This window comes from Aedes aegypti, chromosome 3 (genome assembly GCF_002204515.2).
Source record: "Aedes aegypti strain LVP_AGWG chromosome 3, AaegL5.0 Primary Assembly, whole genome shotgun sequence".
NCBI lineage: Eukaryota > Metazoa > Arthropoda > Insecta > Diptera > Culicidae > Aedes > Aedes aegypti.
In genome coordinates, this window is record NC_035109.1 from 256,100,504 (window position 1) to 256,115,244 (window position 14,741).

General features: G+C 39.6%; 1 protein-coding gene across 1 annotated transcript; it reads right to left on the reverse strand.

Annotated features, from left to right (window-relative positions):
• Window positions 1-3,973: 3,973 nt before the first annotated feature.
• Window positions 3,974-5,805, reverse strand: LOC23687487 (peritrophin-48). The gene is made up of 3 exons (XM_021852373.1): window positions 5,657-5,805; window positions 5,037-5,596; window positions 3,974-4,312 (listed from the first exon to the last, which is right to left on the reverse strand). Exons 1-3 carry the CDS (start codon window positions 5,664-5,666, stop codon window positions 4,190-4,192), a joined length of 693 nt encoding a protein of 230 aa, XP_021708065.1. The 5' UTR covers window positions 5,667-5,805; the 3' UTR covers window positions 3,974-4,189.
• Window positions 5,806-14,741: the final 8,936 nt, after the last annotated feature.

A 14,741-nucleotide genomic window follows, 5' to 3' on the forward strand; every position in this document is an offset into this window, starting at 1 on the left:
ATAGAACATTTTAATCTAAAATTAAAATAGGCCATTCTCAAAAGTTATTATAGAGTCAAAATGATTGATTTATCGAAGGTAAATACTTATTCTACCACACTGAAAACATGTGTCAAATTTCGGCTCATTCTGGATGGGGTTCGTCAGGATCTAAGCACAGAGCTTTAGATTTCTGGAGCACTCCTTAAGCAATTGTTTTGAAATATTTCTGTAAAATCCTGGAGGATGCTTTGATGAAACACTTGAAAAAAGTCTTAAAGAAATATTTAGAGGATTCCTTTCAGGCATCTTTTGAACAGAAAAAAATTAATGTGGAATAGTACATAATGATTTATAATACATTGTAATTAGTTTTTCCGAACGCGTTGATGGAATCTCTGGAGAAACTGCATCAATGAGACAGCTACGAAGGATACCTATGAGAAATTCTCCTCCTAGAAAAAAAATTCTTGAATTTTTTTTGGAGAACACCAATTGTTTTGACTTGGTATTGAATCTTAAAAAACAGTTTTAGTTCAAATATTAGGTTTACAATTTAAACTGTAAAAAAATATACGTTATATTGAGTTGCGAGTTTGAAAAATCATTGTGTTCTGTGCAAAGTGTCATTAGCACTCCATTCACTCCCACTCATGGTAAAACTCAGCTATTACGAAATGAAAATGACTCGTTGACTTAAACTAAGCATGAAATTTTGAACATATATCCTGGATCATATCTACCCTAATATGTTACAATTTGTTCCATAATGTGAAAAGTTTATAGTGCTACTATAGTGTTTTCAGTGACTGATAGTTTTTTAGATTTTTTATTGGAATATTACACACCTAATAGTTTACTTACTAAATTGTTACTAAGTTTTAATTTGAAATGGGACGATTCATCCTTTTAAATCTTTATTTTTGTATATTGTTTTATTGAATTTGAGGCTCACGGATCATCAGCAATCATGAAATGCCAATACCAGGAGTTTTGGTCAAATTCGAAGACATCTTCATGAAAATCATTTCACCGTATTCAAGAGAACAAATGCAGTGCAGTGATAGATTTACTTGAACATTGCAATTTTGAGCAAAAAAAAAAAACTGGTACAGAAAATTTATTTAACGATGCCGATAATTTTCCTCCTGTTAGATTTGATCCAACACAAGTTGATCCATAACTGTGGGGCGCCTGTACTATAGGGTACGTGCTGGAGAAACGTGGAAGCAGAAAGAGAAAAAAATAAGTCAACAAATATGGTTAATAAAAAAAGCCGTCTTAACCATGAAGTCCAAACCGTGCAGTTATTGTGATGATGTAACGCCGGAGTGGCGATGATGCCCGACTACGAGTACCGATGCGATGATGACTGACGCGCGCTGACGATCATCGCATTGCTGGGACGGAGAGAACGCGCGGATTTTTTTTGTTTTCATTAGCGACCATGTGCGATCACTACATTCAGCGCTGGTGAGGTGCAAAAATAATGGAACGTAAACTGCTCAGATGGGTCTGTATTGAATCGCAAACCTATTTACGTGTAAGGCTTTCCGATCAATGCGATTATGCTTTAAGGTGGATTATTGTGAATGTTATTATTGTTTATCTTTAGAACTTCTATCATCCGGGGAAAATTGAAGGTTTCTATAGACCCGACGAAGCGGGGTCTGATGCTAGGTTTGATTTTATTGATCGGTTTCGGTCTGATTGATAAGGGTACAGTTATACCAAATTAAAAAAATCTGACGCTAGGATCTATAATTTTTATTTTGCTCTCATATTCAAATTATTGGAAAACCGCCATTTTAGATCTGTTTGATTCGGTTATTTAACCCTCTTATACCCAACTTTTTATTTTCGATCTTAATATCATTTTTAGTCATCTAAAATCGTTCTAAATGATTTATTTTAATTTGCAAATCTATGAATTTTGGTTTATATTTTTATAATATTTATTTTTGAACATCCCTATCCTTTTTCGTTTTTCGGCAATAATAAAAATTACAAGTTTTTACAATACTTTTAAATATATTAAATTTTAAATTTTTTTTCTGGATTTTTCTTATTTTCGGTGTAATTACCGAAAAAAAACAGTTTTGAAATTATTTTAATACCACCAAGCATATCGATCGAGGATCTGCACGTAATAGAAATGCAAGGCATTTTTTTTCGAAGGTAAATAAAAAAATCACTCCTTTCTATTTATCTTTTTTTGACATTCCATCACCCAATCGCCACACTAATTTTCGGGCAAAGCAAAACATGCCAAGACTGAGAAAGCCAAATAAATGTAGTTTATATCTCAAATATCCCGGATGAATTCATCTAATTTTCGACTATTCTACGCAAACAGATGATAGTTCTGTGGAAACAACGGTTCGTTTGAGACCATTCACAGTTAGAACAAATAGTATACCCCTCTAACAGTCACAATGCGCATGTCTGCTGGAGAATGCCAAAAGTTTTTCATTAGGATATGTCTTTGCTGATATGTCAAGCTTTTATGATTACTATGCTATATTCGCCATAATTTTGAACGTTGCACAATAAAAGCGTACAATTATAGATATTGTCCTGAAAGCTGCACAACATATAAGCTTTTTCGCTAGTAAGCACATTTTTTTGTTTTGCGGATATCTCAGAATCCTGATCACTTAGGAAGATGGCGTCTAAAATAAAAATATTCTAGCCAAAATGTTCGAAATTTTGCCGCTAGGTGGCGCATGTAAGTACTTACTTGATACTTGATGGGCTACAATCCGCTACGTTGAATCTACGCCGAATGGATTATTCTTCTCCACTGGGCTCGGTCCTGAGCCAATCGCTTCCAGTCACCCTGAACGTTAAGTGCCCTTAAGTCCTCTTCAACAGCAAAAAGCGCGGCCTACCACGAAGTCGACGGCCTCGTCCGGGTTCTCTACTGAATATTATTTTTGCTAGTCGTTCTTCCGGCATTCGTTCCACATGACCAACCCAACGCAGCCTGCCGTATTTTATGAGCTTGATAGTATCCACTTCTTTATATACTTGGTACAACTCATGATTCATGGTAGGTAAGAAAATCGATATGCTACCTTACCAGGGTCGCGATACCTACATCACGATGATGGGGCTGCCACCTTAGGTGTAGTTGACGTGATACAGCATTTCATAATCAGCCGCTGAATGCCAGAACAGACGCTGTTTGAGCCGCACCTTCTTGGTGGACAGACGCTCGAGACGTACCTTCTCACTCTAGCTGATGTCAGAAGGACAACAGTGCCCAGGCTGCACTACCAGCTAAGTACGCAACCCTTAGCTGGCGGTCTTTGTCATCGTTTGACCAGCCTCCTTTCTAGCATCAATTCATATAATATCACATGTTAAGCATTATTGAGCAGATTTTTCACATCTCAAATACATCACAACAAGCGTAGATCGCTACCGCACCGTTAAATAACCGCAAATTACACCAGCGCAATAAAAAATAGACTACAAAATCGCACATAACTGTTGTGTATTTCATATTTTGTGTAAAACTAGCTCAGCTTTCCAGTAATGCAAAAACTTTTCAAATCGGTGGTTGCGAACATGATGAAAATACTGTTCTTCCGATAAAATCCAAATATTTTTATTTTTCCAAATGCAGCTCCTATGTTTTCTCTTTCTGAAACCATGTTATTGTGAAGGGGTTGTTGAAGAAATTATGGCAGTTTGAGTGAGGCAAGAATTGTCAAAATTCAACGGGTCCTCAAAAACTGTTTTGATTATAACTACCGAGGGGTCCATCAATTTGACCAACCGAATGCAGTTCCTTCAGTTACTCGATAGGAGCTTTCGAATGAGCATAATTTGATACATTTTGAAAGACCGAGTGTAAATAGTGGGCCGATCTCAGCGACAATTACTAATGGCATTATGTCTGACAAATGGAATTCGTTGCTATGAACTCGGGGTAGTGAAACATTCGGGAAAATGGCATTCGGGGGGTATGGGGTACAATAATTGCCTATGCATTTGAGAGATGTAAGTTTATTGTGATTTGCAGTACAATCGTAGGTCATCACAGAAGTACTAAGTGCTAAGAAATATTTTGTAAGATTGCTGTTTTGCTCTAGAACAGTCGCACCAGAAGTCGCATCAACGATGACTCACTAACGTTGAAAGTGCACGGTGCGACCATTCTTGGGCAATTATATTTGTGTTCTGTTAGAATAAACGTAACATTTTACGGCGCCACAGTTTCTTCTGTTGTTGTAGTTTCTTCTGTTGTTGTAGTTCCTTCTGTTGTCGTGTTAATTGTTGTTGTTGTTGTAGTATCAACCGCGGGTGTTGTTGTTGTGACATCAGTCTGAAAGAGAGGAATGAAAATCCATTAAGGGCCAAGTAAAAATAGTGCAAAAGTCAATACTGAAAAAGCAGTTTTCTCTTTTTAAATAGATGAATCTAAGAAAATAAAAACACACAGCTCTTTTATTTGCAAAACAAGCAGGCTGTGGGTTTTTATTTTCATTATTTTGTTATTTTAAAAGAAGAAAACTGCTTTTTCAGTTCTGACTTTTATGCCATTTTTTCTTGCACCTTAAATTCTAGTTTAAATCAATACATGCGGGTTGACAATCGGATTTTGGTCTTCACTGTACTAATTACAATTTATGAAAATATTGAATAAACAATCAAACCAGAAGAAAACTTCACCACAAGAAATCTTCAATTAGACGTATTGTCATGATAAGAGAGGATCCAATAAATTGGTCAGATAATGTTAAGTATGGAGGGCCCATGCTGGATGAAAATTCAACTTTCAAAAATCACATTGAGGGGATTCAAGCCAAATGTATCAAGTAAAAGAAATTTGTGAACCCACATGTTAACAAAAACCTTTGCTTTAAAACAAGCTTTTGGTATTCAAACAAATTTTCAGATCACACATGTTGTATGCTGTATCAATACGGACTAACTGCTTAACACAGAACACTTAGATGTAAGAAATGAATGTAATATTTAAAATGACGATAATAAAAGAACTAAGATAACGATAACTAATATCCAACAAGAAAAAATAGTCGACTCACCGGACAGGTATCTCCCAAGATACAATCATTAACGGTTTCGTCAAAGATGGTTCCGTTAGCGCATTGGAACTCCACTGGTAGGAAGTTTTCGTCACAAATGAAGAATGTCGTACAATCGAATGGATTGACGAAGAATTGCGGTGGCGGAATAGCTGGATCGCATTGGTTTTCCAGACACTGGGCTTCCTCAGCAGGTATACACTTCAAAGTTGCTGGATCGAATTGGAGGCCCGTTTCACATTGCTGAGGATACGCTGCCCCTCCGATGCACAGAGTGTAATCAGTGCACGAACCTTCGATTGGCTGAATAACAATTCCCGTTGGTGGACAGGTGTTCTCAACGCACACATACTTGGAATCGCACTTCAGTAAAGTGGGATTGAAATTATATCCAGTGGGACAAGACACTTCGAATGGTTGTCCTCCATAGCAACTTATGTACATTGAACAGTTTGTTGGGTGCGGGAGGAATCCATCGGTGGTAGTTAAACCTGCGTCAGTACATACGTTGGCCAGTCCGGAGCCGACCAAAGTGCTCAATGCAAAAATTATTGCGATTTCTGAAATATAAAGAATGGTTTGGTTATAATCGAAATGATGAACAAGAACAATAAACTTACTATAGACCATTGTTATTCATAAACATGAGAATTGAGACTGAATCAAGTCAGACGATATATTACATCAATATATACTAGGTTTATCTCCATCGGTCTTATCGAAATATGAAAGAATAAGATTAGCGCACTGATTTGGCTTTAGCTTACACCCCTAAGCGATAAATCAATTGTTATCCGCATGGCGATATAGTGAACTAAACTCACCGTTGGAAAATGGACCCGAATGATATAGTTACTTAACGATAGTTAAACCTATCAGCCTTCATCATATCTATATGGAATGAATAAGTGACGCCACATGCATTATCAAAAAGACGTATGTGCAAATATTCAGTTGCTTTCGTGGAAACTTGGAACTGATTGTCAATGCTGAATAACGTCATTTGTTCTTATCGCAAGTATTTCCAAGTCCTTAATCCTTTTTACGACCCTGTCCATATTTCCATGCAGAATGGTCTGGAGTAACTAGGTTTCCATTTAACTTGTTTCGACAGGCACGTTACTGCGTTCACGTATAATCGACATTTCTGTTGACAAATATGTTTATTCTTTGAAAAATGTTGCAGTACGACAGAATAAAAAAAATCCTTAATAGGTTGTTTAAAGATGTAGCGCAACATACTTTATATGAGTTCAATGGAATGTTTATTCATTTGGAATGCTTTCTTTACTTCGGAATGATAGGTTTTCGACTGGGTAACTTGGCTATCTGAGGATATTTTTCGCCCTTAGCAGTCTTGGTACAATGTCCTCAAATTTGTTTACTTCGAACATTGAAACTTATGCCAAAGCTAAGGGAACATCTTAGAGGCGGCTATATCCTCCCTGTTGATCCTAAGGTATGTCTTTTTGAGCATGAGCGTGATTGGTCGCCCTCAGATGCTACTTTGTTATGGCAAGAATTGCTGTACTTACACAGGGAACTATCAGACGCTACTCGGGATCAGTAGCATCCTTAATGTGTAAGTAGGTACTGGTACTCTCATTATTATAACAAACAATAACGACGCCGGCTGCGTCCGAATACAGTTCAATTTAGGGATGGGAGGGAAATATTGACGTGTTATTTGCTTCTTAGAAACCAAGGAGTCTGCATTTCCATACGAAAATTCAGGAAGTTTGGACGATGGTGAACGATAAAAACATAATTTCTCGCATAACTTCTGATCTCGCCCTAAAAGCCATTGGTAACCATGTGTGTAGCTCGTTGTTTCTGAGCATTTGAATGGATTTTCATGTTATTTTACAACACTATGTGGAAGAAAGGATCATTATCTACCTGTCCGTGATGTTGGTTTGGATGCTTATTCTTTCATTTGCTCAGAAACAACGAGCTACACACGTGGCTACCAATGGCTTTTAGGGCGTTATCTCAGAGTATGCGAGATTTGAAATGAATACTTGAGCATATACACGGATGGCCGATACCAATAGTGCGGTTCCTACGCGAACCAGACATAATAATAATTTCGTTGTTAGCTTTGACTGACGTACTTCGATTTTTTTCACCCGCACAACGCGAACCGCACACAATGGATTACATACATGGCCTGATTCGCTACTCGCCACATAGTAACACACATGCGCTTGTGTCTATGCACGAAAAATTGCTAAAAGGAAACGCGAAATATATTTGTATGGAGAAATGCATCTAACGAATTATTTCTCAAAATTGGGAACTATTTTCTAAAAAATATTTGGTACCGGTTGTACGTAATGCTGATGGCTATCACGCCTACCAAATATTTTTTTCGATTAATGGTTTCATTTACGAGAAATTTAATGTTAGATGACATTCCCCGTACAAAATAAAACGAGAAAACTTCTGCTGATCAACTGTGGACAAGATCAAATCAGGTAATCCATTGATTCGGATTTCGTCGCTCGCCCACAAAAGAGCATGGAACAAATTCAACAGATCAAACTCTTCTGACTCCTCCCGAAAGGGCAAGCGACACGCCACTACAAGCGGCGAACCGGACACGATTGATCCTTACCTTAATATCGCTCTCCCCCGTAGAAGCAAACACTACTCATCTAACAAGGTATGTGTAGTGTCCCAGTCGTTCGGATTACGGAAAGAATTAAAAGCTTGACTGATCCAGTGAAAGTCACTACAATGAATAAGGTTTTTATTCCAACTCCTACTATGATCTAATACATGAATATCCGCTACTACATCTCTCCATTCATCTCAAATTAATTTATTAAATTTGAACTCCGTAAAACTAAGCAATTCTCTTACATTTATATACTAAATAATCTTTCAAATATTCTGGCTTTCGAGCTTCACGACGTTCCTTAGTTCTCACAGGTCCAGATGCTGCCGGTGTATCATATTCCGCCTTCGGATGGTCAATTATTTCGTTTGCTTTGACAATTTCATCAAATACCAATACTGGCTGGTTAAGATTGAAAAACGGGCTATTACAAGTTAAACGTTTGGTATGGTTGATGTGTCTGTCATACTCAACCCCGGTTTCTAAATTCTTCAGAGTGAGACGGGTTCCATTTTTATTTGTAACTATATATGGCTGTGGATCGAAAGTTGGCGTTAGTTTGTTACGTTTCAAGAAATTTTTCACTACAACGTGATCTCCAATATCAATCGCTGAATGCTTAGCTCGTCTCTTGTTGTCTCCATATATTCTTCCTTTCTCCTTCTTGATATGATCAGTTTTCTGGAGCTTATCCCATGATCCTTGTACATCTGTATCTGAATAATCTGGAAGTTTATCCTTCAAATTACGACCAAACATTAATTTCGCTGGCGTTTCATTTGTAATAGAGTGTGGTGTGTTTCTGTATGCTAGTAAAAAATCATAAACATCATTTTTCCAGTCACATCCTTGGGCAACGCTTATTTTGATGGGCTTCAAAAGTGTTCGATTGTAACGTTCGACTAATCCATTCTGAAATGGAGCGTATGGTACCGAATGATTGAGAATTATTCCAGATGATTTGCAAAATGTGGCGAATTCATCTGATCCAAATGGAGGTCCGTTGTCACAAATGATTTCCCTAGGGAAACCAAACCGCGCAAAAATCGTGCGTAGTTTAAATATTGTAGCCTTGGCAGTTATGGTTGTCATTATTTCAATTTCAGGGAATCTTGAGAAATAATCAACGACAACCATAAGATGTGTACCATTTGTCACCTCTGTAAAATCCATCGCTAATTTCTGCCATGGTCCTGCAGGTAGAGGTGTTCTAACCATCGGTTCTGTTGCTGGAGTCGAGACTAACACGCAGCCATCACAATCTTTGACGAAATTTTCCACCATTGCATCGATTCGTACCCACCATACTTTTTCCCTTAACCTTTTCTTCATTGCAACAATGCCTAGAGATAACATAAAATAATTGTTTGTTAAATTTTAACCTTTAAAACTATGATTATTTTTTTTAAATATCTGTTTTAGTACCTAGATGAGGCTCATGAGCAAGCCTTAAGATGTTCAACTGTAAAGCTTTCGGTATGATAATCTTCTTTTTTTTTTTTTTTCAAGATAAGGTCTCCATCAGATGAAATTTCGTTTGAAATTGATTTGTACCGTATCAACGTTTTTGGCCATCTTTTCGTCGGGTATGGTAACCAACGAATGAGTTGCTTCCATAATCTCCGTGAGTGAAACAGCAACGGGACAAACGTCAACGGACATTAAACGCACGATTCTTTCGCATTCTTCATCGTAGCTACCTTTTTCAACTGGTACTTCCTGACATAGCCTCGAAAATGGATCTGCAATGTTACTTTTTCCCGGCCTGTAGACGACTTTATAGTCATATGACATTAATCGCAACCTCCATCTCTCAATTCTGGCGCAAGGTTTGGATTTATCTCCGAAAATTGTTACCAATGGTTTATGGTCAGTTATAAGCCAGAAAAAATTTCCATAGAGATAAAAGTGGAATTTTTCTGGGGCCCATACTAGAGCGAGAGCTTCTCTTTCTGTCTGCGCGTATCGACGTTCAATTTCGGAGAGTGTCTTAGATGCATAACTAATTATTCTTAGTATGTCGTCAGGCCCTTTCTGGTAAAGAACTGCTCCAAGACCAATTGGACTAGCGTCAGCGATGAGAAAAGTTTCTAAATCCGGATCAAAATATGCTAACGTTTCCACACTAGCAAGGTTGTTTTTCAATAATTCAAAAGAATGTTGATGATCTTTGGTCCATTCGAATTTCTGTCCTTTTCTAGTGAGCGCATTAGGAGGACTACAAAGTGTTGATAGATGTGGAATATGACGCCCAACAAATGTTATCAGCCCCAGAAAACTCCGGACTTCTTCCGCTGACTGCGGTGGCCGAAATCTGGCAATCGCTTCAATCTTTTCGCGTGAAATGCTGACTCCTTCAGCAGACAGATGGAACCCCAAAAACTCCAATTCGTCTGCACATTCTACGGTTTTCTGATCATTTAGAGCTACATTGTATTTTAGTAATCTCTCCTTCAAAATATTTGTTCTACGCATCAAGGTCTCCTTGTCTGGGGCAAAAATCAGGATGTCGTCGATAAATACAATAAGCCACGGGAAATCTCCTAACATTGACTCCATACATTTTTGGAATAGTTCGGGTGCAGCAGACAATCCGAAAACTAGTCGTTTATAACGCATCAATCCTAAAGGTAAAATGAATGTCGTTATGTATCGACAGTCCTCACTAAGCATTAGTTGATGGAACGCTTGTTTGATGTCAAACTTAGCGAACACTTTACTGCCTTTCAATCGACTAACCATGTGCTCAAATGTTGGCAAAGGATGAACTTCTCTCACTATAGCCTTATTAGCTTCTCGGAGGTCAATTATAATTCTTACTTCATCTGCGCTTTTACGTTTCACCAACATCGGCGACACCCATTCTGAAGCCTCAGAGACACGTTCAATTACGTCCTGGCGCTCAAGCTCTTTATGCTTAAGTAGAGTAAGCTCTTCAAGTGGGATAGGTATACGACGATACGCTTGTCTCACAGGAGGGACTAATTCATCAATTTTGATGGTCGCGGAATAATCTGCATTTAATCAAATTTATTATGTTTAATTTCATACATCAATTTGAAATGAGTTCCTTTAATATGGGTTAAAATTGCTCACCTTTAATGCATGGTAATGCTTCATCCGTAACAGCATGTAGAAACTTGATGAGTCCGATGGCTTCTGCAGACTTACCAGAAAGCAACGAGCATTTGCCATCTTTGATCACGAAGAGCGTTGTGTTGCAGTATCTCTCGCCAACAGCAACTCGTGCATCCACTTCGCCTAAAACGTCCAACGACTTCCTTGATCCATATGCACGGAAGATTTTGTCACTGCCTTTCCTGACGTCAAAAGCATTAAATCCAACACGTTTCAAGGTTTTCCAATCATCAACGCTTAGTACATCCTCATCTGCCCCGGTGTCGATAACGAACCGAACATTTACACCTCCAACAACAGCAATTACAGTACGCTTGCCTTCAAGATGAAACAACTCACGCATCTGGACGGTATTCGTAACATCATCCACTTCTCGCACAAATTTCTCTTTTCGATCACGATTCTTGCTATTCTGAATTGCTGGATTGCCGCTAGGTCGGAATAGGGTAACGACTGTTTATTTTGTTCTTAATCGCTAACAGTTGGCACCAGCGGCAAAAAGTACAGGCAACAACCTTTCGAACATTCAGTTTCTTTCACCGGCCGCCGAGCGACGACACTGTTGTTTGTATTCCTCCCACTGATCACGCTACGCTGGATTCTCAAATTTCTCAAACTTTCAACACAAGCGCATGGAAGAATGGTAGTCGGAGAAGTGTCAAAACGTATGGAAAATAATGAAAAACGTAAATTACTTGCAATTTGGAAACTGGATCAAAAAAGTAGTGATTAGAAATCAAGTGTAAAGTGAATTCATAACTTTTTGTGTTTAGTGCATCTTCCGTAGAGCTTTCTTTGCTTCAGGATTTCGTTTTTACTACCACTGAAAAAGAGCCATCTATTGCCTTTTCAGTTTTGAATATCGCCCTATTGCTGGGTTTTACAGCATCGCGCATAATGTCCTAGTCTGCCGCATTTGCTGCAACGGGAACTTTTTGCAGGGCAACGAACATCATTTGCGAAATGGTTTCCCATGCACCGAGAACAGGATACCCTACCCTGTTTGGGATTCTTCACAATTTCTTCTACAGCATTCAACTCAACAGCAGGAACGGGTTTAGCACGAAGCTCTTGAATTTGAGATTTCACCGATTCGTGCGTGCGTGCAATTTCCAACATCTTCTCCAGGCTTGAGTCATCTTCTAGATACTTTGTAGCCGACACTGGCCGATCCGGGGAGAAATCATGCGGTTTTAGCGCCACTCCGTTAGGAGACTGCAAGACAAGGTCAAAATTTGCCCGGTTGAGACTCGTCAGGGCGAGTCCATTTAGAATCCCCGAATAAGTTGAGGATCGAGCCAGCGTGCCTACAACCTACGCAAGAACTGGGGTATCTACCCTACGCAACAACATATACTGTCGCACTCCAAAATCATTCCTCCAAAGCACGCAGTAAGACAACACCCATACCTAAGACAGTGCAACACTACCGCACACTAATGTCTCATCACTGGCGGTTCCACTACCGTCCGCAAGAGGCGCGACCAGTGTAGAAGGGGATGCGCAAGACGGCAGTCAAATTGCGCCACGCAAACAACATCAAACCAACACTAAGTAACGGGACAACATTTCTGTACTCTACAAAGTCATTCTCAGGACTATTATTAATTAACTACACAAGGAGTTTAAATTAACGAAAACAAGTAAATATATTATAGAGATAATTGAAACAAATTATTTATTCTAATAGCATGCTAATTTTGGGTATTGGTTTTGTTTATTTACATGTGTTCCTTTCCTACTCTAAGTCCTACTCTCGTGCGTTTTTCCTATCTCTCTCTTCTCTCTCCGTGCTACCTATGTGCTCTATCCGTGTTGCATAATCTTCATTCACGGTTTCCCTCGACGATGCGACAAGCAGATGTGGCAAGCTTGTTTGCACCCGGGTGGCTTACACAATAGGGTTGGGTGGGCCGGTCATGAATTACGTGCGCACGTTTTGGGGCTTTAGAATCCACCCAACCTCAACATTTTACGGACGCTTTACTGGCCAGACGTCCAAATGGTACTCGACCTTAGGTCGGCAAAAAAACAACTCCGAGGCGTCCTCACCGGACGCCCCACTCCACAAAAAAGAAAGCGATGCGAAATGGAATCGACTCACCGAGTTATCACTGGCGAAGGCTGCAGTGGGGTTCCTTGCTGGATTGCTGTTGGCTTTGCGCTCCTGGTATATCGCGTCGATGGAGGCAGCGGTTCGTTCGCTGGTCCACGTGTGCTCGCGGGTTCACGTGGCCAGGTGTACTCCCGGTTGACTTTCGGGATGGCGGCCACCCAGTGGCAATTGGCGACCACGGCTGTGGCGGACCGTTTCTTGGCAGGTTTCTGTTCGCCAAAACTTTTCGGCTCGAACGGCAGAGGAGCGTCGCTAGTGGGAAGAAGATAGCCGCGGGCTATTCAACAGTAATTAGCACATGCACGGGTTTCTTGAAGACGAGCACATTACCTGATTGCTATTTTGGCAACGCACAAGCCCTAACGCACTTTTTCCTAACTTGGACTTTGTACTACGCACTGAGACAAAGGGAACAAAGAACAATTTAGGTTACAGAAATATCACCACGTTACTATCACTTACATATAACGACTTCTTCAACAAACTAATAACGACACTTCTACACTTATCTGCGGATCGAACGAAAGTGAGGTGAAACCGTGATCCTCAGATTAGGGAAGGTGCCATCGACCGAACTCGACGGAAGTTCGATATTTCCCATGAACTTCTTCGAAATAATTCGGGAGTGCCACGGTTTATGTTGAATGCTCGCTCAAGTTCGGCTTCGGCCGCGACTCATTCTTTCCCCTACTTTCTCCGGAGATTCCAAATTTACTTGACCTTCGGAGAACTCCTTCATGGCCGTTTTAGAGCTTATGAGCTTTTATGGCTGATTACCTAGCTTTGGCACCTAGGTAAGTCGTTATTTAAGTCAGCTCTGGCGTACTTCAATCTTAGCTATTTGTAGGTCTAACTGAATGAATTAATTTAACATGGAGCAACGGCTACAACTTGGCACGAAGCTTGTCATCATACTGTGTAGCGAACACAATTTGATCCATGATCATCTCTTCATCTTGTTCGCCAAAACCACATTGTGCAGCTTGTTCTTTCAAAGGAATGACAAATTTGTCAATCCGCTCATTCGGGTTGAACATAAGTTGACGAAATTTAAACCGCTCGTACCTCTGCGACATCCTCGGGGAGTAGTAATTGTCTAAAACTTCCATTGCCAATCTGTACCGGTTGTCCACAATCGCCGACTCACCTACGTTCACATCCCGCGCAATCTTACGGACGTCGGATCCACCAAAGCACATTAACGCCTTAAACATTTCCTCGTGGTCCTCGATATCTTTGAGCGTTAGGTACGAAACGAACTGGTCCTTCCATAATTCCCAGCGAATATTCGTCGATCCGTCACCGATCTCGGAAAATGGATGGATGTTTAAGTTCAGCTGTAATTAATTTCATTCTTTATTAGGCTCGTACATTAGTGATATGCGATAGACTTTTTTTCGATCATAGCAATCGAGCTTTTATAGGTATGAAGTTACCGGAGTTGTATTTTCAGTCTCCATAGCAACGCATAACAACTTTTTCTGTTATTGACAGACGAAACCAAATTTACATTATTTTCTACTCAAAACGGACCGGATTTATTCGCATGAAATTTCCTTCTTTTCTAATAAGATAAAGGACCGAAATTTCCATGGATCCCTTCGTTCATTTTTTTCTTTAGTACGGACCGGATTATGGTTTATGTAATTCCCTTCATTTCCTTGTCAGAAATGGACCGAAATTTCCATAATCCCTTCGTTTTTTCTTACTTCTAGCATCACGGACCGGACACATAAAGCTTCCTTCAATTCTTTATAAGAAAAGGACCGAAATCTTTACGATTCCCTTCGATTGCTTAAACAGAAACGGACCGGTAATACCCTTCGTTTCA

Bases quoted from the DNA above. Each gene is read 5' to 3' on its own strand.
- LOC23687487 (XM_021852373.1), bottom strand. The intron at 4,313-5,036 runs GTGAGTCGACTA...CCTCTCTTTCAG, and splicing joins TCTTGGGAGATACCTGTCCG to ACTGATGTCACAACAACAAC.